Source organism: Sus scrofa, chromosome 11, assembly GCF_054392235.1.
Source record: "Sus scrofa isolate SSC_HxYL_T2T_F1_AM1 chromosome 11, Sscrofa_HxYL_maternal_Yorkshire_Landrace_v2.0, whole genome shotgun sequence".
Taxonomy (NCBI): domain Eukaryota; kingdom Metazoa; phylum Chordata; class Mammalia; order Artiodactyla; family Suidae; genus Sus; species Sus scrofa.
In genome coordinates, this window is record NC_139393.1 from 10,184,327 (window position 1) to 10,206,162 (window position 21,836).

General features: G+C 47.4%; 1 protein-coding gene and 1 long non-coding RNA gene across 29 annotated transcripts in view; one reads left to right on the forward strand and one right to left on the reverse strand.

Annotated features, from left to right (window-relative positions):
* The window catches only part of STARD13 (StAR related lipid transfer domain containing 13), a 512,485-nt gene that overhangs the window by 21,659 nt on the left and 468,990 nt on the right, over positions 1–21,836 (reverse strand). For 16 of the 28 annotated variants that reach the window (XR_014819177.1, XM_084981472.1, XM_084981483.1 and 13 more), the window contains 4 exons: positions 15,672–15,735; positions 3,042–4,441; positions 1,625–1,798; positions 43–202 (listed from right to left, as the gene is read on the reverse strand). Coding sequence is in view for 26 of the 28 variants with exons in the window: in XM_084981472.1 (XP_084837598.1) it covers positions 43–202; positions 1,625–1,798; positions 3,042–4,441; positions 15,672–15,735 (1,798 nt within the window). In the remaining 2 variants the exon portion in view is untranslated. Of the gene's footprint in view, positions 1–42; positions 260–406; positions 643–1,624; positions 1,799–2,087; positions 4,442–15,671; positions 15,736–21,836 lie in introns of those variants that run through there. The other 12 variants (XM_084981466.1, XM_084981480.1, XM_084981468.1 and 9 more) reach the window with 2 other exon arrangements.
* LOC146398520 (uncharacterized) lies at positions 4,339–18,958 on the forward strand. Its single transcript, XR_014819325.1, has 3 exons — positions 4,339–4,937; positions 12,653–12,893; positions 15,090–18,958. It is a non-coding gene; the product is annotated as an uncharacterized LOC146398520 (long non-coding RNA).

The following is a 21,836-nucleotide window of genomic DNA, read 5'->3' on the forward strand; positions in this document are numbered from 1 at the left end:
ACTCCACACACCCCAGCCCGTGCCTGGGATCCACGACCCTACCTGATCGAGGCAGTTGCTGCGCAGATACCTCAGGGCTTGCTGGATACTCTGCGGCAGGGGCTGCCCCGTTCGCTGGACGTGGACGATGAGAGGAACGCCGAAGACAGTCTTGTCTTTGTAATCGGGAACTTTCATCCTCTTCATGAACTTTGGAACTGCCCTAGAATTCACAGAAACCAGGTCATGCACGCCGCGTGGCACACACTGCGGGGAGAGGCTGTGAAAGCAAGAGGAAGCCAAGCTTTTGTTGGAACATCCGAGAGGCACGGGGGTTCAACACCGCTCTTTACTAATCCCCTTACATGGAGATTGTGTGTGAGCCCTGTGCTCTGTTAGCCTCCAGCTGTGGAACAGTCTGACTCACGTTAGTGGCATGGACTTGGGGCTCTGTTTTCAAGTCAAGCGTTCGACTTTCCACTTCAATTGTGACGGACACATTTCTCCAGTAATAAACACGTAAAAAGTCCCCGAGAAGACAAAACAAAACAAATTAAAAAACTACATCCAGGGAGTTCCCGTCGTGGCTCAGTGGTAATGAACCCAACTAGTATCCATGAGGATGCAGGTTCAATCCCTGGCCCCACGCAGTGGGTTAAGGATCTGGCATTGCTGTGAGCTGCAGTGTAGGTTGCAGACATGGCTCAGATCCAGCATTGCTATGGCTGTGGTGGAGGCTGGCAGATACAGCTCCAATTTGACCCCTGGCCTGGGAACTTTCATAGGCTGCAGCCCTAGAAGACAAAAAAAAAAAGAAAGAAAGAAAAAACTACATCAAGAAGAAGAATTTGGTTGGATTTGGGGAAGAAAGGAGGAGACAGAAGATAAAACACATTCCTTGACTATATCTTTAATTTTCTAGAAGCAGTTGTACTTTTTAAAGGAAAATTTAATACACGAGCATATGTTGATCTGACCAAACGATTTATAACTTTCTATTTTCATAAAAGCATTGCCGATTCTTCTGTATGCCTAACATATAACATAGGACGGTGGGCAACACATTTGATACTTTTCCAAATCATCTAAAATAGGTCTGCATTCAAGTTCCAACATATGCTTTTGTTACATCCTTATTTCAAAGGGTTACTGCATATTCTGTTTTTATTTGCCAATGACACAAAAGCAGAAACGTACTCGAAGAATTCAGGGCTCTTTGAATGAAGCAGCGCTCTAAGGGTTGAGCTCTGCGTTGGGCCAGAAGGTACAAGAAACAGATGTTTCTTCGCACACGGCCAGAATTACTTTACGGCAAGTTTATTTTTCATGTCTCTGGTCACAACTGATCACCCTTTGCTTGTCTTTTTTCCTCCTTGGAGCCTGACTGCTTTTCCCCGGAAACGGACAGAGATCTGCAAATAAAGCAACGCGTCCTGCAGGCCACAGCTCCTCCAAGCTTTGGCAGCCCAGAGGCGGGCAGTAACACACAACGCGGGGCGTTATTTGCAGGAGATCAGCCGTGAAGGCAATGATGATGCACAGATGCTTCAGAAATGAGACCGTCAATACTGGGGCGTGCGGGACCGCCGCCTGCGCCCTGGCACGAACCGTCCCCGCCCCCCCGCCAGGCGAATGGGCTACGCACCACGTCCAGCCGTGCTTGTTGGACAGGGAGTGCTTCTCCATGATGGCCGTGAGGCGGAGCAGCGAGAGGCGCTGCAGCAGGTTCAGCTGGCCGGCCGTCTGGCTGCTGACGTGGGGCGACGCCGTGGACGGCTGGGGCTGGTGCGAGAGCTGGAAGCTGTTCCACCGGAGTCGCCTTTACCAGAAAGACCGTCAGAGAAGCCCGTCACAACGTGGATGCCAGGTCGGGAAACATGGCATGTTACTAAGTGGCTCATCAAAATAGTTTTTTTTTTCTTGTCTTTTTGCCATTTCTTGGGTCGCTCCCGCGGCACATGGAGGTTCCCAGGCTAGGGGTCGAATTGGAGCTGTAGCCTCCAGCCTACGCCAGAGCCACAGCAACACGGGATCTGAGCCGCGTCTGCAACCTACACCACAGCTCATGGCAACGCCGGATCCTTAACCCACTGAGCAAGGCCAAGGACCGAACCCGCAACCTCATGGTTCCTAGTCGGATTCGCTAACCACTGAGCCACGATGAGAACTCCATCATCAAAATAGTTTCTGAGCCAAGAACATCACAAAACAAATGGAACAGAAGACACGAGTTTTCCCAGGTCGGATCAATCTGGAAAACATCACTATCTGTTTCCTGAGGAGGCTTCGAGAAGCGCTCCATTTCATTTGTTTATTCCTAAATTCCTTCTCAAAGTGTGAAGTCAGCTGAGACTCAGGCATGCGCGTGCGTGAGTGCGTGTGAGCTGTAAGCCTTGTCACACTGCTGGCCTGTCTCCACCCTGACTCTCGCTCAGTGACCGGTGCAGATGAAGCACTCCTGAGGCGAGGACACATCGCAGCCCCGGAGACGTCACTGGCTCATCAAGAAACCCAGCAGCACAAACAGTAGCGCTGTCGCCACTGGTCAGGCCCTAATGGGGCCATTCGTCTAAGGTGCTTCTGAAATGGTCGTCGTGAAACTGCTCTTATGCACTTTGTCATCAGCATTTTAAGGCCAAAATAAACTTACAAATGCTTCACCTTAGGTCTCAGAGATTTCTCACAGAATTTTTTAAAGTTTAAAGTTTGGGGTAGAGCTGCTTTGCGAGGTCACGGAAAGCCCCCGTGCTTAGGCATTAGGCCTTGTCATCCGTGACGCCCGAGGGTGCCGAGCGTCGTGCACAGAAGGAGCTCAAAAAACGTGTTTCCAACAAAACTAAGGTTAAAGGGGAGACACTCAGAGAAATGAACTGCGTGAAATGGATTCAATCACCACAATATCTGAACAAAAGACACACGACTGTTCAAATAATTCCCAACTGCATGCATCCCTGAGAATGGAGTTAAATATTTAGAGGGTGCTCTGTAAACGTGTGTTAAACACAGAGACTGCAATTATTACGAAACGGATGAAACGTCATGTCACCAAGTCATCCACCAACCTGCTGGGCCTGGTCAGGGAGGCCCCTACCCCGGAATCCCTCCTCTCTCTGACCCCAGCGGCCTCCGATTCGCTAAGCGACGTGGCATCTCTTTCCACATCGCTGGGTGTCGTCCGACCTTCAGAGACAGAATTGCCTTCGAAATCCAAGGTGATCTGATGAGGAGCCGGGAAGGGGCCGAAGCCAGCCTCTCCGGCCAGGGCGCTGTGCGCCTCCGGATCAGGCAACAGGGTTTTGGACCAGTCATCCACCACCTCCTGGAGCCCGTTGACGTGATGCAGGATGTCGTCCAAGTGAGGGAGGAGATGGTCCTTCTCCAGCTCCAGAAGGTCGCCGGTGCTGGCGTACAGGTGGGAGCTGGGGACGTTGTCGTAGACGCTGACGCGACTTGCTCTGTGGCAGGCCGCCCCCAGCCTGGGCTCCCTGGCCCCAGGGCCCGGCTGCCTGCCCAGGGAGATGCTCCCGGTCCTCCAGTTGACGGCGCCGCCGCTGTCCGTCGGCGACAGGCTTTCGATGGAGAGCGCCTTGGGGAAGGTGCCCGGTTTGTGGTCCTTGGGAACATGCACCACCAGGTTCTCTTGGGAGTGAAACTCATGGGCGTGGTTCTGGTCCCCTGCGGCCCGCAGTGCTGTCCCCGCCAGCACGTCCAGGTCCTCTAGGTACATGCCCCCGCGCTTGTTGGCCTCCTGGCACCTGCGCTCCTTCAGGCCGGGTATGCTCACCCCGCTACTGCTGTTTTCCGACGGGCTGCTCTCACCGCTCCACTTGCTGGAGCCCGGGGGCCCTTTCTGGCCGGCGGCCGGGCCCAAGGTCTGCAGCTCTCCGTTTGGAATCTCGAGGCACTGCATGGCCTTGAAGGACTCGGGCTCCTGCTGCAGCACCGGCCCACTGATCACCAAGCCGCCCGCCCGCCCCAGGCCCTTGTGCCTTCCCTGCACTCCCTTCCCCCGCAGCGTTTCCATGCGTTTCAGAAACGACCTGGCTCGGGTCCGGGGGGGCTTCTCGTTCTTTGGGTGGAAGAGGGGCTGGTCGAGGTCCCTGGGGGGCTGAGGGAGGCCGCTGCCAACCAGTGCCGCGTCCAGCATGGCCGGGCCGTCGGCGCAGAACTGCCCGGGGCCCTCGAACGCCTCCCGGCCGGCGCCCGGGCCGCCTGTCTGCCCGCGGCCGTCGCTCCCGCCGCTGCTTTCGCTGTGGATGGAGCAGACCTCGGGCTCGCTCAGATCCGTGAGGACGCTCTCACTGCTGGTGGTGTTTCGCATCCTAACGTCTCCCGACGACCCGTCCCTGTCTCCTCCAGGAAACAGCGCGTGGAGGTCGTCGACGCGAGACCAGCGGCGGCTGGTTCTTTGGAAAGTCCATTTGTTGCTGAGGCACAGGTCCTCTTCATCCGAGTCGTCACCCTGGAAGACATCGAGGAGGACGCTCGTTCCTGGGCGGGGACGGAGAGGGGCCTCCAGCGGAGCCCAGGCCCGCGTCCCCCTCCTCTCTCCTCTTCCCGCCCCTTGGAGCCTGCCCTCTGGGTCTGGGTGCCCCTTGGCTGCGGCCCTCCACTGCCTCTGTGGTCCTGGACCCCCTCACCCCTCCGAGTGGCCGGAGAAGCCCTGTCACCTGCCAAGCTCCCTTCCTTCCAGTTGTGCTCCCTCCCTCCAAAAAGCTTCCTTAACTGATAACAAGGGGATGGAATGACCAACCGACTAGACCGGCTATATTATAATTAAATATATTAAAACACCCGCAGTTCCCTTTTCACAGAGACACAGAATCCAGCCACAAAAGGTATTTACTTCTTTCCTGAGACCTCTTCCCAGCTTCCCTCTTCTGAACCCCCGGAGTCATTCTATCCCAAAGCCAACACTGCGTGGCCTCCAGACTGCTTTCTCATCATATGTTCCCTGGGTAAGTTCACAGCAAAATTCTTTCTGAATTCCTGGAAGTAGAAGCTTGGGAGCCATTCGAGAGAGAGCCCTGGTGAGGGGAGTCCTGCACTGATGAGGGGCAGCCTTCTTGGTTTGTTTGTTTTGCTTTTTGTCTTTTTAGGGCTGTACCCACGGCATATGGAGGTTCCCAGGCTAGGGGTCGAATCGGAGCTGTGGTCGCCGGCCCACACCACAGCCAGAGCAACACCAGATCCGAGCCACGTCTGCGACCTACACCACAGCTCACGGCAACGCTGGATCCTTAACCCACTGAGGGAGGCCAGGGATGGAACCAGCGTCCTCATGGATACTGGTCGGGTTCGTAACCCACTGAGCTATGCCAGGAACTCCCATGGCCTTCTTGTTTTTCATCAACCCCGAAGGGGGTGCCTTCAGCAGGACAAGCACATCTGGCTGCCACAGCCCCGCTGCCTTGCTCTGTTGTACACGCTGCACCTCCCAACAATCTGCCTCGGTGGCCTGGATTCTGCCTGAATTTACAGCCCCCGAGAGAGGAGAGTTTGGGTTCCTCGGGGGCAGAGATGGCTTTATTTATCTTTGCAATTCCCTCTGGCTGGCCCAGCACAGACCTTGACATATAAATAATTCCCTTCCAAGAAGAACTGAATCCTCCTTGTCACCATGTTTATTACCAAGACCTAACCGTGCAGAGTCTCAAGCCTCCACTCCGGCCCCACCGTGCGGGCCTTGGCACCTCTCTCTGGATCTGGTACAGGAAAAACCAGGCCAGAGTCCTTGTCTCCAGCATCTTCCCCATTGAGACAGCTTTCCACAGCGTAATCCAAGTACAATCATAGACTCCCCCAGTTTAGAAGCCTTCCGTTTCCTTTTGTACTAGAAGGGTATTCGAAGCTCTTTCAACCTGACTGCAGTGTCCTTTCAATTCAGCTGTCCCTCCCAATTTTCCTGCGTTCTGCTCCCTGAACCACACTGTGCCCTGACACCCAGCTCGGTTACAAGCCTAAGAGCCTAAAGGATGCGCATGGTCCCCAGGCTGCCTAGTCCGCCAGTCAGGTACTCAGCTCCTGTGTGGCTCTGAAGCCTGTGCTGACAGCCCCAAGGCCAGGACTGCACTCCCCGCTGTGCTCCCCTAGAGTCTCGTTTGGATCTTCTTTGTAGCATTTATTCTGATTCTAATGTAAGCTCTGCAGCCTTCTCAGCCCTCAGAGGTAAGCTCCTCCAGAGCAGGGCCTGTGTCTCTGCCTCATTCCTATTTATATCCTCCCCAGGGCCAAGCACTTGGAGAGAGAGGGGTGCTCCCTCACCCCCTCGCCCTCCCTCCCTCTCTCTCTCTGGTTGACTGAATTAAGATTATTTGGCTTGACTTTGGCATCTGGTTCTCAGGGGCAGTAGCACGGGTTAGACTGACGGACTGTGTACAGGACTCTTCCTCACTCCAAAGTAAGTTCCTATCATTTATAAAAGGGGACTAAAACCAGGCCCTGCCTCATAGGTTCGCTGCGTGGACTAAATGAAATAAGGCACTTCCTGGTCCCTCCCAGAGGAGCATTTATTTGTTTTTTCCAGTGTTTGTCCAGTTCCTGCTGTGCCGCCACTCTGTTTGACACCCACGACTCATCGGTCTTTTTCCACACCGGGCATCCACCTTAACTCCTCTGGACTTGGCCATCGATCATTTTCAAGGAAACACAGAGGGAGGCTCAGTCTATAAATGTGGGACTTTCCCATTCTTCCTTATTTCTCGAAGCTCTAGAGTCACATGGGTGGGGTTAACTGACAAGTAACAAACGTTCAAGCATGAGGTGGGAGAAAGTAGAAAACTCTCGTATTCATAGAGAGTTCCATCGCCGGGGGAGTGCAGCGGGAGGCTACCACTGGGTTTTTAAAATGTCGTATACGACTTTTGTCAAAAGAGTTTAAAAAGTTGCACAACTGGAAAAAAGGCAAGACTCCAGGATGACGACTCAAAAATATACTTTCTTTTGCAGCCTCTTCTCCTTCCTCTTTCCCTGGGAAGGAGATATAAACCCTGACACCTGAGGGGCGTTTCACTCTCAGGTACCGTGATAGGTTGAAGGTGAAGGTTATTGGATTTTCATGTCACATTTCAGGAAGGTGGTGAGGAGAAGCTGACATTAAGCAAACATTCTGAAAAAGCCTTTTAGCCAATAGTTTCTGAGAAGGCAAAAGAAGGATATGCTTTTAAAGAAAATATAGATATTTTAAAATAGAAACTATAATATTTAGTGTTGGCTCCAATGAGTTCTCTAAAGGGAGCCCAAACGTGGTTACTGATGCTAGCAAACCACATACGAGTTGGATAAGGACTTCTTTATGTTGGTTTAGACAAGATGCCAAGCTGGGCACTGTGGGCTGCAGATGGAAAGCCCGCCCCTGTCTGCTGGGCTCTAAGAGCTTATTATACTACCTCTGGGCAGAAAGAGGTATTTACAACCCAACCAAGGCATATGAAAAAAAGGTGAACGGGGAAGAAAAAGAAGGCAAACAGTTCAGGGAAGTTTTGAAGTATGTAGATAGTTTGAACCAAAACAAACAAACAAACCCCAAAGCAATAAAAAACAAAAATACGACAGAAAAAAAAATGCCCATCTCCTTTAGTACTCTGGGCATGCAGTTATCAGAGTATGTCCAGAGGGTATTGGCATGATTGTGTTTTGTTTTTCCCACCAGCACAGAATTTTTGAAATTACTCATAGGGACATATGAAAAGAGATACATCTTTCATTTATAGGATAGTTACTAGAGGTGCCATGCACAACATGATAAATACAGTTAATAGTGCTGTAGGTTATCTATGAAAGTTGTGGAGGTTAAATCCTGAGTTCATTCACATCACAGAGCAACAGAATTTCTATTTCTTTGATAACGCTGTATCTATCTGGGATGATGACTAAGCACTAACTTACTGGGGCAATCACCATGTATGTTAAGCGACATTATCCTGTACACTTTGCATTTACACAGAGCTACGTGTTAACTGTATCTCAATAAAACTCGAAGAAGAAACAAAAGGAAGTGATCCATATATAGTTCTTAGGACAGTATATGGAATAAATGAAGTATTCAATATATGTCAGCTGCTAATTAAAAAAAAAAAAAAAAGATACATTTTCCACCACAACTCAGGACACAATACAAATTACACTAAAGCTAAATACATAAATTCATGCTATCTTAATTATCTTTGTCCTCTAATATTTTATACCCTATTATAAGTATTACATTATTATGTTATTCTTATATCCTATCTATTTCATTTTTTAAAAATGTTGTTTATAATCCGCCAAATTCATCTGACAACCCACCAATGGGCCATGATCCACAGTGTGAAAAACATGCTGCACTAGAGTTTCAGTTTTCTTAATACACCCAGGGCCCAGCAGAAGACCAGGCACATAGCTGACTCCCCAGGTATAACTGTGAAAGCGTACTGACTGTTTGAGAGATGATCAGATTTCATCTGTTTGATTTTTTTTTTTTGAAGCTAAAAACAAATAAGGTTTTAAAAATTTTTTAATTTATTTTTACTTTTTTTTTCTTTTTAGGGCTGCAGCCACAGCATATGGAAGTTTCCAGTCTAGGGAAGTCAGAGCTGTAGCTGCTGGCCTTCGCCACAGCCACAGCCACACCAGATCCAAGCTGCATCTGCAACCTACACTGCAGCTTGTGGCAACGCTGGATCCTTAACCCACTGAGTGAGGCCAGGGACGGAACCTGCATCCTCGTGGGCACTAGTCAGATTTGTTACCACTGAGCCACAATGGGAATTCCTGAAGCTAAAAACAAATAATTTGTGATTATTTAGAAATGCAAAATGAAAATCTCTAGGAGTCAGATGTGTTTATGAGAAAAACACACATCAAACTACCTTTATTCTATATCTCAATGGTTTAGTAAAGCATGGAAATACTATGGACACAGAGTGTCTGGATTTCAGCCAGGAACTGACAAAAGGCTGTTACGATCATTGTGGGCAAGACAGCTAACTGCTGGAGGTTTTGGTGTTGTGTCAGTAGCTGGTTGAGTAACTCTCTCAAAGAATACGATTAAAAGACTGGAGGCAAATGAGGGAGAGATCTCTGGGGGATGCTTTCAGACTATGTCCATTTTAAGAATAACTTGAGGGAGTAAGAAGAATTCATGTTTTTAAAATGTGAAGACGGCACCTATCATGTATGGAGTGGAGGATCAGCGGGCACCTGCTGTATAGCAGAGGGATCTCTACTCAATACTCTAAGATAACCTATATGGGAAAAGAATTGGTATGTGCATATATGTACTTTGTTCTGCAGCAGAAATGAACACAATATTGTAAACTGACGATACGTCAATAAAATTTTAAGATTCAAAAAAATTTTTAAAAATGTGATGACTTCACAGGTTACTCACTACGTGATCTTGAGCAAGAGACCCACTCTAAGACGGAAACAATAACAATACACATCTAGTATGGGTTGTCAACAGAATCAAACGAAATGATATGTGAAGATGCCAGATAAATCTTAAAAGTGCAAGATAAAACTAATTATTATTGTTAGAGAAGAGTGATATTGAGATGCATAGATAGCTTAACAGAACTGAAGGATGCTCTATCCACAAGATGACATTTCATGAAATAAAATACAAGGACCCTGACTTCCCACTCTGTTCGGGGATGTGCAGGATGGAGCAGACTTGGTTCTGATTAAGAGCCCTGAGAGTTGTGGCAGATTTAAGCTTCTTACGAGTTAACCTTGTGATGTGGCTGCTAAGCTAAGATCATCCAAATTAGGACACCTGATGAGACGCATGGATCTCAGCACTCTGACGCCCCCCTGTCACAAACATCAGGAACATTTTAAGTGGCACATGGAAAGGGATATATTTCTAGGGAAAAGTAATCAGGATGGCCAATAAGCTAGACCCCACAACCTTCTATGAAAGACAATGGAAAGAACTAGTAGTTTGGTTTATAAATAAGGAACTTGGAGTTCCTGTTGTGGCGCAGCAGAAGTGAATCCGATTAGGAACCATGAGGTGGCAGGTTCGATCCCTGGCCTCGCTCAGTGGGTTTAGGATCTGGCGTTGCTGTGAGCTGTGGTGTAGGTAGGTCTCAGATGCGGCTTGGATCTGGTGTTGCTGTGGCTCTGGCGTAGGCTGGCAGCAGCAGCTCCAATTGGACCCCTAGCCTGGGAACCTCTATATGCCACTAGTGAGGCCCTAAAAGGACAACACACACACACACACACACACACACACAAATAAAAGAAATAAGGAACTCTAGAGCAGTGCTACTTGAAGAGTAGTCAAGAGGCTGCTGTCCTCAGTGAGATGAGTTCAGACAATGAGAGCAGCATTAAAATGATTTGTTACCATTCGGCAAGGCTGTGCCATCCAAGTTCATGAGCAGTGGAACTGCATATCTTACTGCACAGGGTTTGACACCAGCTTGGGTGCTGGGCACAGTAGTCCACCTTACAATATGTGGACGTTTCAAGATTGGTTTATGTACCGTAACCCACAGTGTAATTAACCTATCTTAACCCAAAGTGTATCATCTATAGGATCCATTGTTTTACAGAAAGATAATTGTAGAAATTGGCTAGTGATTAAGGAGTGAAGATGAATTTTGAAAATACAGCCTCACTTGGTTCATTTTGAATGAACAGTAAAAAAAGAAGAGCCAAAGCTTTTAAAAATTACTTTAAAGCTGCTTCTTTGATTCCAGTCAACATTCGGTAAGACTGGTCTCTTTATGATGGCTTATATTTTACTTTTTAATTAACTATTTGCTTTTTAGCTTTTTAGAGCCACATCTGAAGCATATGGCAGTTTCCATGCGAGGGGTCAAATCGGAGCTGCAGCTGCCGGCCTATACCACAGCCACAGCAATGCCAGATCCGAGCTGCATCTGTGACTACATCACAGCTCATGGCAACGCCAGATCCTTAACCCAGTGAGTGAGGCCAGGGAGTGAACCCACATCCTTATGGATACTAGTCGGGTTTGCTAACTGCTGAGCCATGATGGGAACTCTCTTATTTTTAAATTTTTAAAAATTTATTTATTTTTAATTTTTGCTTTTTAGGGCCACACCTGCAACATATGGAAGTTCCCAGTCTCAGGGTCTAATTGGAGCTACAGCTGCCAGCCTACGCCACAGCCACATGGGATGCAGACCGCATCTGTGACCTACACCACAGCTCATGGCAACGCCAGATCCTTAACCCACTGAGCAAGGTCAGAGATTGAACCTGCATCCTCATGGATACTACAAAGATTTGCTTCTGCTGAGCCACAAGGGGAACTCCAACAGTAAATATTTTAGATTTACAGGTCATTCAGTCTGTTACAACTACTGAACTCTGCCTCTGCAGTCAAAAGAATGGGTTTGGCTTTATTCCAATACAATTTTGTTCCAGCACAACTTTCTTCCAAAAACAGGAGCAGAAGTTTGCTGAGCCCTTGTCTAGAGAAAGGGGAAACCCATATTCTGCGTTTCTCCAGAGAAGAGAGCTGGAATCAGATGGGCGAGTTTACCTCAAATCAGCTTAGCTTATTTTATGGAAGACTTAGGTAATTAGGAAAAAATAAATTGCCTTGCAATATAACGAACGCATCGTTCTAGATGCTTACGAACAGAGGCTGAGTGAATTGTGATGGATGCTCTAAAAGTAAACCCTGTACTGGACGAGGGGTTGGAAAACATGAGTGAAGATCTCTTCTAACTCAAAGAGCCTATGCTTCTAGGTTAAGGGTCTGGCATTGTCACTGCTGTGGTGCAGGTTCAATCCCTGGTCCTGGAACTTTCACATGCTGTGGGGGAGGCCAAAAAAAGATCCTGTGGTTCCAGAACCTTCACATGTACCATCTTCAACTCAAGACTGTAACACTCTCCAGCCAAGTGAATGATGGGATGAGATGTAACTTCTCTCACTTGACTCTCCTGTTTGGACCTGCCAGGAGGTGTCTTGTTTGGTGGGAGACGGGAGGGTGTGCAAGCTGGTGGTGGGTGGAGGGGGAATTGGAGAACAGACCACTTGACAATGGCGGCAGCTCCTCTGAAAAGCCTGCAGCATCTGGGCCATGAGGTGCTGGCCGCAGGGTGGCACGTAGTCATGGTTTCGGTGTTGCTGTCCAGCTTTGGTCATGATTTCAGAGAGCTCTGTTACAACTATAACTTTAACCAGGATCTTCTCTTGACACCACTCTTGCCCCCTTGGGACGTCTTTGGTGAGAGTCCTGTGTGTGTACGTAGGTAGCCCCCTTTCCTTGTTTAACAGAGAGCCTTTGATCCTTACTGGAGTTTTCCGTCTCCGACTTTAGCTTTGAATAGAACTCATATCACATAAACATTAACCATAATTAGGGGATTTCAATGAGGTCACAAAGCAAGTGTGATTTCTATAGTAATAATGAAGACGAAGCACTCTTCTGAGAAAGAGTAGCTTTGCATGTGCCTCGGTGTTTTTAATTTAGACGAAATTCCAATGTTTGGCTTTTTCTAAAAAATGAGAACATTCTCAGCTGAAATTTTATATGCCTCAGAGACTCGTGCCAACCAGACACTGCATAAGGAGGGATTCTGTATTTTTTAAACAAAATTTGACCATATTTTCACACTGGAAATAGGAGCCCCTACAAATCCACAGCTGGACTGGGGTGGCTCCTCCGCAGTTGGGCAGGAGTTTAGACCTGCATCTTCCTTCAAAGGTGACTGAAACGGGGCAGCGCAGCCCTCCCGGTCAGAAGCACCCAACGGGGCCACTTGCAGCGCTGCAGGGGGAGGAGCCTGAAGCCAGAGGCGGCCTTTGACCTCAGGCTTCCCGGAAAAGCTGGCTTTAGGAAGACTTCCGGCGAGGGGCGTGGCCAAGAGTGAGGCTGCTTCCCCACCCCACTCTCACAGGGAAGGTGACCTCAGAACGGTAGAGGACACTTTTCTCTTCTGCAAATGGTAAGGCACCATCTCGTGGGAGGGTGGGTGCGCTTACATTTCTCCTGGTGCTTTACACGTACAAGGAAAATACAAGCCCGAGCACAAATGTGGTTCACGCTCCTCATCTATTTGTGGATTTTTTTTTTTTTTTTTCTGTCTTGGGTCAACTCACTAAACTCTTCAAAATTAAACAAAATCAACTAAGAACCAAATTCACAGTAGAGCAATGAGATGCATGACTCACTCACTAGGAGAGATCCAGAGATAAGTTTCCACAAAGACATTAAATAAATCATGGACCTGAGTACAGATAGCAAGAAACGTCTCTCTTCTAAAAACAACAATACACTACTTAATTGTATGGATTGCTGAGGAAGTCCTTCCAGGGCTCAGGCCAGGGGCCAGAAGCTCAGGCCAATACATTTCTGAGTATCTCTGAAAGGCCAGGAGAGCTGGGCGCAGATCCTGCCTCTGCTGTTTCTGTGTTGCTCTGGGCAAATTAGCTTCCTGCCCGCCCTTCAATCGGTGCTTCTATGATATGGAGTCAGTACGAGAAACACAGAGCGGCGCTGTGAGAGTTTGCTAACCACACCGCCGAGTGCTGAGCAAGCACGCACAGCCCTATGGGAGCAGAACGTGGTCCTGGATGGTTAGGCCATTTGGGGATGGCATTCTGCAGAATTAAACTCGTCTGGGCCTCTGCAGATTAGCAACGAACATCATATTTCCACTTCTTGGGTTGATTAAAATGGGGACATACCCAGAGGAAACGCGGCCACCTTTTTTTTTTTTTTTTCTTCTCCTTCCAAACAAATTCCAAATTGGTTAAGTGTCCCGTAGTGGTGCTTGGTTCTCAAGTTTCGCTTTCTATTTTTGATCATCAGGCCTCATCCAAGTCTGTATTTATTGTTCATATATATATATATATATATATATGAACAATATATATATATATATTTGGCTGTGAAATAGGATTAGGCTATGACTCAGGCAAGGGGGAGAACACAGGCCACCACCAGGGTCTCCCGCGTCATTGCTGAGACCAAAGCCCTGGTCACGACTGAGATTCACAAGTGGGTAAGGACCACCCACTGGACTGATTTATTTCAAAATTCAGGCCACAAATCCCCACTTTACAATGTGAAAAGCAGTATTTCATTCACGTGCATGCTTCCGTGGAGCCTGCAGCTGCGCAGGGGCTGCGAGGGTGTGCGCCACCCCAGCCAGCGGATGGAAGAAATGAAGACGGTCAGACGCTGGAGCGGCCCATGGACGGAGGTGCTTTTGTGAGGGTCATGCAGACAAGCCCGACCCACGTTCCTTAAGCCTGTCTCACTCGTGGGTTTGGAAAAGCTGGGGGTCAGGTACAAATCCAGTCACACCCTTTGGCTGAAAACAAACCATGTCATGGGTCTTTAGCGTTTGCTTTTGTGATACACAGCAGCTGCCAGGCCGGAGGGACGGCCAGAGACTGGGCGTCTGGGCGGGGCTGTGCTGGGTTTAAGGAGAACCAGGCGTTACAACCACAGCATCTGACCCTCCTGCTTCAAACAGTGTGTACGCTTCTCAAGGGCTCTGTTCAGCCAGACAGCTGTTGGGATGTTTATCCCCACATTTTTAATTTGTCTTTGGTCTGGACACATTGCTCATGTGGGAATATGTGCTCGGGGTATTGTTTTTTGCCGTTTTTACCTTCTTAGCTTCAATCTTTGGTTCCTCGCTCAAGCCCCAACATGTTTTGAAGGTGAGGTCAACCAAAATTCATTTGTGCTTTTTTTCAGGTTTTATTTTAGAAATTCAGGTGAAAGTTATTTTTATAGCTTAGGTTACTCTAGAGTGACTTAAAATCCATGGGCTGTACGGACGTCTCTGTGTAGCCCAGAATAAAGAACACTTTCTTTTGACTCAAAGATGTTTTCCCTGCCTCTTCAAAATATACTGAGGCTGGACTTGTTACATATTGAACATGTGAAATGAAAAACGCAGTGAACGATTTTAATTCTGCGTTTCTTAAAAGGATCAATTCAGTGAGAAAGAGAAGGTCTTTCAGTGGCATGTGTAGGGGCCTGAGTTTTGGAGTTAGACATACCTGAGGCTGAAACCCTTCTCCTCTACTGGCTGGAAGACCATGGGCAAGGGACTTAACCTGTTCAGTTTTCTTCCTTCTCTAGCAAGTTTATTTCAGAACTGAAATCTCCACTCTTGTTCCCCCAGAGAAAAGAGCACATGCGAAGTCCTAGAAGAGGGAGGGGGCATCGAGGTGCTAAAAGCTAAGGACCTTCCTTGAGGCTTCGAGTAGAGAGGTGAGGCGCGTCCAGATCTTGTCACACCCTCCACCCCACGCCCACCATGGAGAGAACCTGCCTGCGGGTGAATGAACCTTGAACTTCACCCCACCAAGATGCCACAGGGAAGAGGGAGGCTGGGGGCATCTGGGATGGCCCCACACCTTCTCTTGATCTACAAGGCACAGTGGAATCCCTGTGGAGAAGTGCGTCTAAAAGGGAGTGGATATTTACAACGAAACACATTTCTGAAAGATTATCGTAAAGACTGAAGGCAGTGGACATCTGCATGCAAACCCGCTGATAAAAGCAAGATGAAACACTGGAATAAAAAGACGTCGGCCTAGGTTTATAATGGACTTAGAGCTATGATACGATGGGATATTTGGAGGACCAACATAGATGGTTGGGCACTTCAGAATTTTGCTTGGGTCTGTGTTGCTTTTCATCTGTGAATATAAGCTGCTTCTGTCAGTTTGGTTGCGAGTCAGTGGTAGTAAGGGGCGCCTACCTTTTTCCTTTGGAAGTTCACATCAAGTTTCATTGAGGCACACTTGTTCAACGTATTTAGTCGTCTAAAAAGAAAGAGAAATGTGGTGATCACTACTAGCAGTGAACCTAATTCTTCTTGCCACTTTGATAATCCTCCTTTGTTACCAGGGAAGCTGAAAGTGCACCAACCACCTGTCATGTCCGAAGAAAGAACTGCACCCCCCGAAGGCACCCGGGAAAAGGTTCCCATTTGTTCTCAGCCTCCAGACCTGAGCGGACTTTCTATGAAGCTTGCCAGTCCTTGCCCCTTCCCTAATCGAAACCCAGCCCTTTCCCAGCTTTTCTTTCCACCATTCTTGGGACCCGGGGACAATCGTTTTAGCCATACTTTCACCAGCTCCTCAATTCATCTGCCACCTTGACCTTCCATCCGGCCTCTTCTGCTCATCCCCAAATATGGATCATCGTAACCCTCTGCCTTCTCTCTTGATCTTGTGAGAAAACAACTCCCATTACAGTGCTCAATTATACCTGCCACGGACTGAACAGCACCCTCCCCAAACTCATACCCTGAAGCCCTAAACCCCAATGTTTCTGCACAAGTAATTAAGGTTAAATGAAGTCATAAGGTGAGCCCGGGGCCAACAGGACTAATGTCCATAAGGGAAGAAACCCCAGGATGCTCCCCCCTCTCTCCTCTGGGAGGACACAGCAAGAAGGCGGCTGTCTGCGAGCCAGGAGGCGCGTCCCTACGCTGCTGGCCACCTTGACCCTGGACCTTCCAACCTCGGGAACTGTGAGAAAACAACCCTCTGTGGTTGAAGATCCCCAGTCTGTGGTGCTCTGTTGGGGCGGCCCATGCTGACTACTGCATACATTTTGCAATTCTCCCTCAGTTGGGCTCCTCCAGTTGCTACCCAGCATTTGTTTCAGTTTTTCCCTCTGCTGGGCATCCATTCTTAGATCATGAGAAACATGCCAGTCCCTCAACAGAGGGCCAGCGAGAAAATACAGCTTCAGTCACTAATTCTGTAAACACTTCTTCCCTGCATCATAAAAAAAGGAGACGTTCCTATTCTTTTTCAAAGCGAAGCCTGTATCATGTCTGTGATTTCAACATCCACCCTTCATCTGGGACTCGGATGCCTCCTGTACTCCCTCTCAGCTCAGCACACTCTCAACGGCTTTCTTCTACTCAAACTCTTCTCCGTCTCAAAAAACAAAAACGACGAACCAAATAGTTAGCAACCTAAGTAACCATACGCAAGCTACCAGTTTTCCTTCTGTCCTCTTCTGTCAAACGGCTCTACTCATCATCCCAGCACCCTCTTCCTTTTATTATTACTCAGTCTGCAGAGAGCATCCTCAATTTTCATTCACGCTGTCTCTCTCTTTTTCTTTTTTTAGGGCTGCACCTGTGGCATATGGAAGTTCCCGGGCTCGGAGTCAAATCAGAGCTGCAGCTGCTGGCCTACACCACAGCCACAGCGATGCCGGATCCGAGCCGCAGCTGGCGGCCATGCCAGATCTTTAACCCACCGAGCAAGGCCAGGGATTGAACCTGTACCCTCATGGATACTAGTCGAGTTCTTAACCCACGTGAGCCACAACGGGAACGCCTTCATTCACTCTCAATCCCACTGCAATGTAATTTCATGAAATTCTCTTTACCAATGCCCTTATTATTTTATTAGATAACTTTTTAAAAATCACAGCATGTGGCTTGAAGAGTCAAATGTTACCCCTCATGTCTCTCCATTTACCACTCTTTGGAGGCGACTCTTTCCACTGTTTCCTTTGCTGTTTCCTTTGAACACGCTTATGCTGTTACTTCTCGATTTTTCAGTTTAAGTCATTGTCTCCTGATGCGTTCTATGAAAATTGAATGTTTTTTTACTACCCATTCCCACCCATCACCCTCCTACATGCATATTCGCACTCTTTACCTCTTATAAATACAGCGGCCATAATTTTTTGATAAATCGATGTTCAGGTTTTACTCTCGTATGACCATAGATATGCTATTCACATGTCTATCATTCTTTGATGCCTTTTCCTTTCATTCTAAACTTTTCATTACACCAGGAGTTAATAAGCATCTTATTCCATTGTTTCATACAGTATGTAGCCAATCTGAAAGGCTACATACTATATGATTCCAACTGTATGACATTCTGGAAGAGACAGAACTATAGGGACTATAAAAAGGTCAATGGTTGCCAGGGGTGGGGAGGAGGGGGTGACAGGGATGAATAGACAGCAGAGAGGATTTTTAGGGAAGTGAAATGATATTATGATATCAATATATTATAATGGTGGATACATGACCGTATACATTTGTCAAAATACACAGAAATGTACAAGACCAAGAGAGAAGCCTAACGCAAACTACGGACTTTGGGTGGTAATGATGTGTTACTGCAGCTTCACCAGTTGCACTGTCCCACTCTGTGTGGGATGTTAATGGTGGGAGAGGCTGTGCATATGTGGGTACAGATGGTATATGAGAACCTCCGTACTTTGTGCTTCATTCTGCCGTGAATCTAAAACTGCTCTTAAAAAAGTCCACTGTTTAAAAGTGTAGTCTTCCTTACACTTGATAAAATGGTAAAATAGAAATCATTTTATTTCTTGGACTTTGATCCTACTATTGTAAAAGGGATCTGTATTTCTCTTGCTCTGAATCTACTTGCTTATTGGTCAATCTACGGAAATATCATTAAAGACATCTTACACATGCACCCGCATGTTCACTGCAGCACTATTCACAATAGCCAAGACATGGAAGCAGCCTAAATGTCCACTGACAGATGGATTAAGAAGATGTGGTATACACACACACACTGGAATATTACTCAGCCATAAAAAAGAACAAAATAATGCCATCTGCAGCAACATGGATGGAACTAGAGATTCTCATTCAAAGTAAAGTAAGTTGGAAAGAGAAAGACAAATACCACATGACATCACATATCTGGAATCTAATATATGGCACAAATGAACCTTTCCACAAAAAAGAAAAACATGGACTTGGAGAATAGACTTGTGGTTGCCAAGGGGGAGGCAGAGGGGCAGGGAGTGGATGGATTGGGAATTTGGGGTTAATAGATGCCAACTATTGCCTTTGGAATGGATAAGCAATGAGATCCTGCTGTATAGCACTGGGAACTATATCTAGTCACTTATGGTGGAGCATGATAATATGAGAAAAAAGAATATATACACATATGTGTAACTGGGGCACCTTGCTGTACAGTGGAAGATTGACAGAACACTGTACACCAGCTATAATGGAAAAAATAAAAATCATTCTTAAAAAAAGACATCTTAGAAATTCTGGACACAATTTCCAATATCATACATGTAGCTACTTAACTTTTTCTTTCACAATGTATACATTTATCACACCATGTTGTATACTTTAAATATATTATAAATTTGTCAATTATACCTCAATAAAGCTGAAAAAAAAAAGCTGACTTGTTAAGATGGAGGAAAAAAGAGAGAAAACATGCTTTATGGGGGTTTAAAACTAGGTAGACATTCCCAGCATGGTGCAGCATCAGCCTATATTTATTGTGCACAAGATAAACAATGGTGAGACTCCCCAGGAAAACAGAATGGGTGAAACACACACCCTGGAGAGATGGAGATTCGTCTTCAAGGACTGGCTGCTTCAGGTAAAAGAACATATCACATATGAGAAGCCTTCACAGCATTTTATTAAAACCACTGTAAAATTCTGCTGTGATTGCAGCCACTCTGCATTTAGGACAAATATTTAGCATAAGTATTTGTTTCCTTCTAAGTTAATGATAAATAATAAATACAAAACCCTTCAGATAATGTGAGTTGGTCGAACATGGGTAGCCTAGAAAATTATTCCTGCGTGAATAATAATTTTGATCATAAAATGATTTTCTTTGCTGCGTGAACGGTGTGTCTCCCACTGGGTCTCTTCTGAGGCAGGAAGTATAGTTTATTCTTCTCATCTGCATAAGGCCCAGCAGGAAATGTTATACCTGATTGTCTCAGTAGCTTTTCCTTTTTTAACTGAACATACTTTGTCTACATAGGTCCAAGCAGTGACTGACTTTAAAGAGTCACAGTAGACCTTGTATAGTCAGAATAACAGAATGAGCTGATGATAACAGGCTGACAGCTGCACCTTATTTGCATCCCTAATACCCAGCACAGGCGCTGGCTCAGAGAGAATCCACTCAGTAAATGTTTGCTAAGGACAGGCGCTAGGGGCCCTTTGCCCTGACCCTCTTATTCTCAAATGAGGAGAATAGGGCTCCTAGAGAAACACTTGCTCAAGGGAACCGTGCATTAGCTAGCAGAGCTGGACTTCTCCCCGCCCGGCGCTTTCTCTGCCCCTGCCTCCCCAAGGAGAATCTAGAAGAGCCCAGCAAGTGACAGGTCTGTGTCATGTACCTCATACGGGCTGGTCAATCAATGGCAGTTTCCTTCTCTCCATCTTTTCCATGGAAAGAGGAAACCACGAAGCATGCTAAAGCTGTCTACCCTACGCTTCGAGCAAACCAAATTTATGTGTCAACACAAGCAAAGCAGTTGGGCCCTTTCAGAAGGACTGTCCACAACACCCACGCTACCAGAACCTGTTAATTTCTGCTGCTGTCTTCAGAAGGCTTTAGAGAGGTTAATAAAGGAGAAACAGTCCGAAGGCTCATTCTAGGAGTGAACTTGAAGTCCTGGTGGCAAAGTCAACAAGAAGAGAAGAAGCCAAGGCAGGTTCATCGAACAGTGGGCCCCACGCACCCGGAACAAGTGAGAGGCTGGAGATGCAGAGGTGAACAAGAGGTGGGCCCGGACCTTGGGGACCTCACAACCCTGTGTGGAATGGGAATATGCTGAATAAGAGAAGAAGCAGTTCATGCTCTGAATGTGCAGGGCGGAACCTCCCAGAGGCGGCAATAGTTGAGCAAAGCTATGAAGGAACAAGAGAAATTTGCTGCCTGTGTTAGAAGAATGACAGGCAAAGCCGAGTCATGACAAGGTGTGCTTTAGTCTAGGAGCCACCTGTATGTGAGTGGGAATCAGTGGGGACGTGGGCAGGGACTGGATCATGGGGGCAAAAATGAAGACGTTGGGAGCCATCGTGGTAACAAGGGGCTCCTGAGGGCTATTAGGGTAATGGAAGTCCACCGCATCGCAGAAACACAACCGGGGCAGGACGGAGAGTGACCTGAAGAAGAAAGGGTAGGAGGTGGTTATGATGGCTTCGCTGAGGGATGGCAAAGCAGAGCAGAAATAAAGTGAGAGCATATAAAGACTCTGAGTGGGAGTTCCCGTCGTGGCGCAGAGGTTAACGAATCTGACTAGGAACCATGAGGTTGCGGGTTCGGTCCCTGCCCTTGCTCAGTGGGTTAAGGATCCGGCGTTGCCGTGAGCTGTGGTGTAGGTTGCAGACGCGGCTCGGATCCCATGTTGCTGTGGCTCTGGTGTAGGCCAGTGGCTACAGCTCCGATTCGACCCCTAGCCTGGGAACCTCCATATGCCGAGGGAGCGGCCCAAAGAAATAGCAAAAAAAAAAAAAAAAAAAGGCCAAAAAAAGCCTAAATAAATAAAGACTGAGTGATGTGGAAGCTTGGGGCGGGGGGAAGAAATAGAGGATGACTTCTGGATTTCAGAATTGTCAGCTGTGCCATCAAATGCAGAAAACAGTGAAATAGGGAGGCGGCAGGAGCTAGGATACAGAGAGTATCACAAGCTCACGCTGGGATGCCTTCAGTTCTGGGGGGGCCCTTGTGACATCCCCTTGAGGTGATGCATGCAGACGGTATACACCGAGGATATGTAATAACTCAAGCAGTCATCTAGGGAGCATTCAGAACCCTGGAAACTCCCCTGCTCAAGACCTGGGTGGAGGTGCAAGAGCGGGACTTGGGCAAGTATATCAGATGCAACCCGGTGTAGCTGGTCTTGGAAGCCAGAGACTGAGCGCCACAGAGCAGAGAGACCGGTTAGGGAGTTGTATGCATTATTTAAGAAAGAGTAACGATATAAACCCTAAGGCGTGCCTTTCGGGTGTGGCAGGCATCTCAGGCAGTTTTGGAGAAGCCTGAGTCAAGGGCTGAGCGTGAGCGATCCTTGGGAATCTAGCTCAGAAAGAGAGAGGTTTAACATATTTTGAGAAGAAAATGAATAATCTGTCGCCACA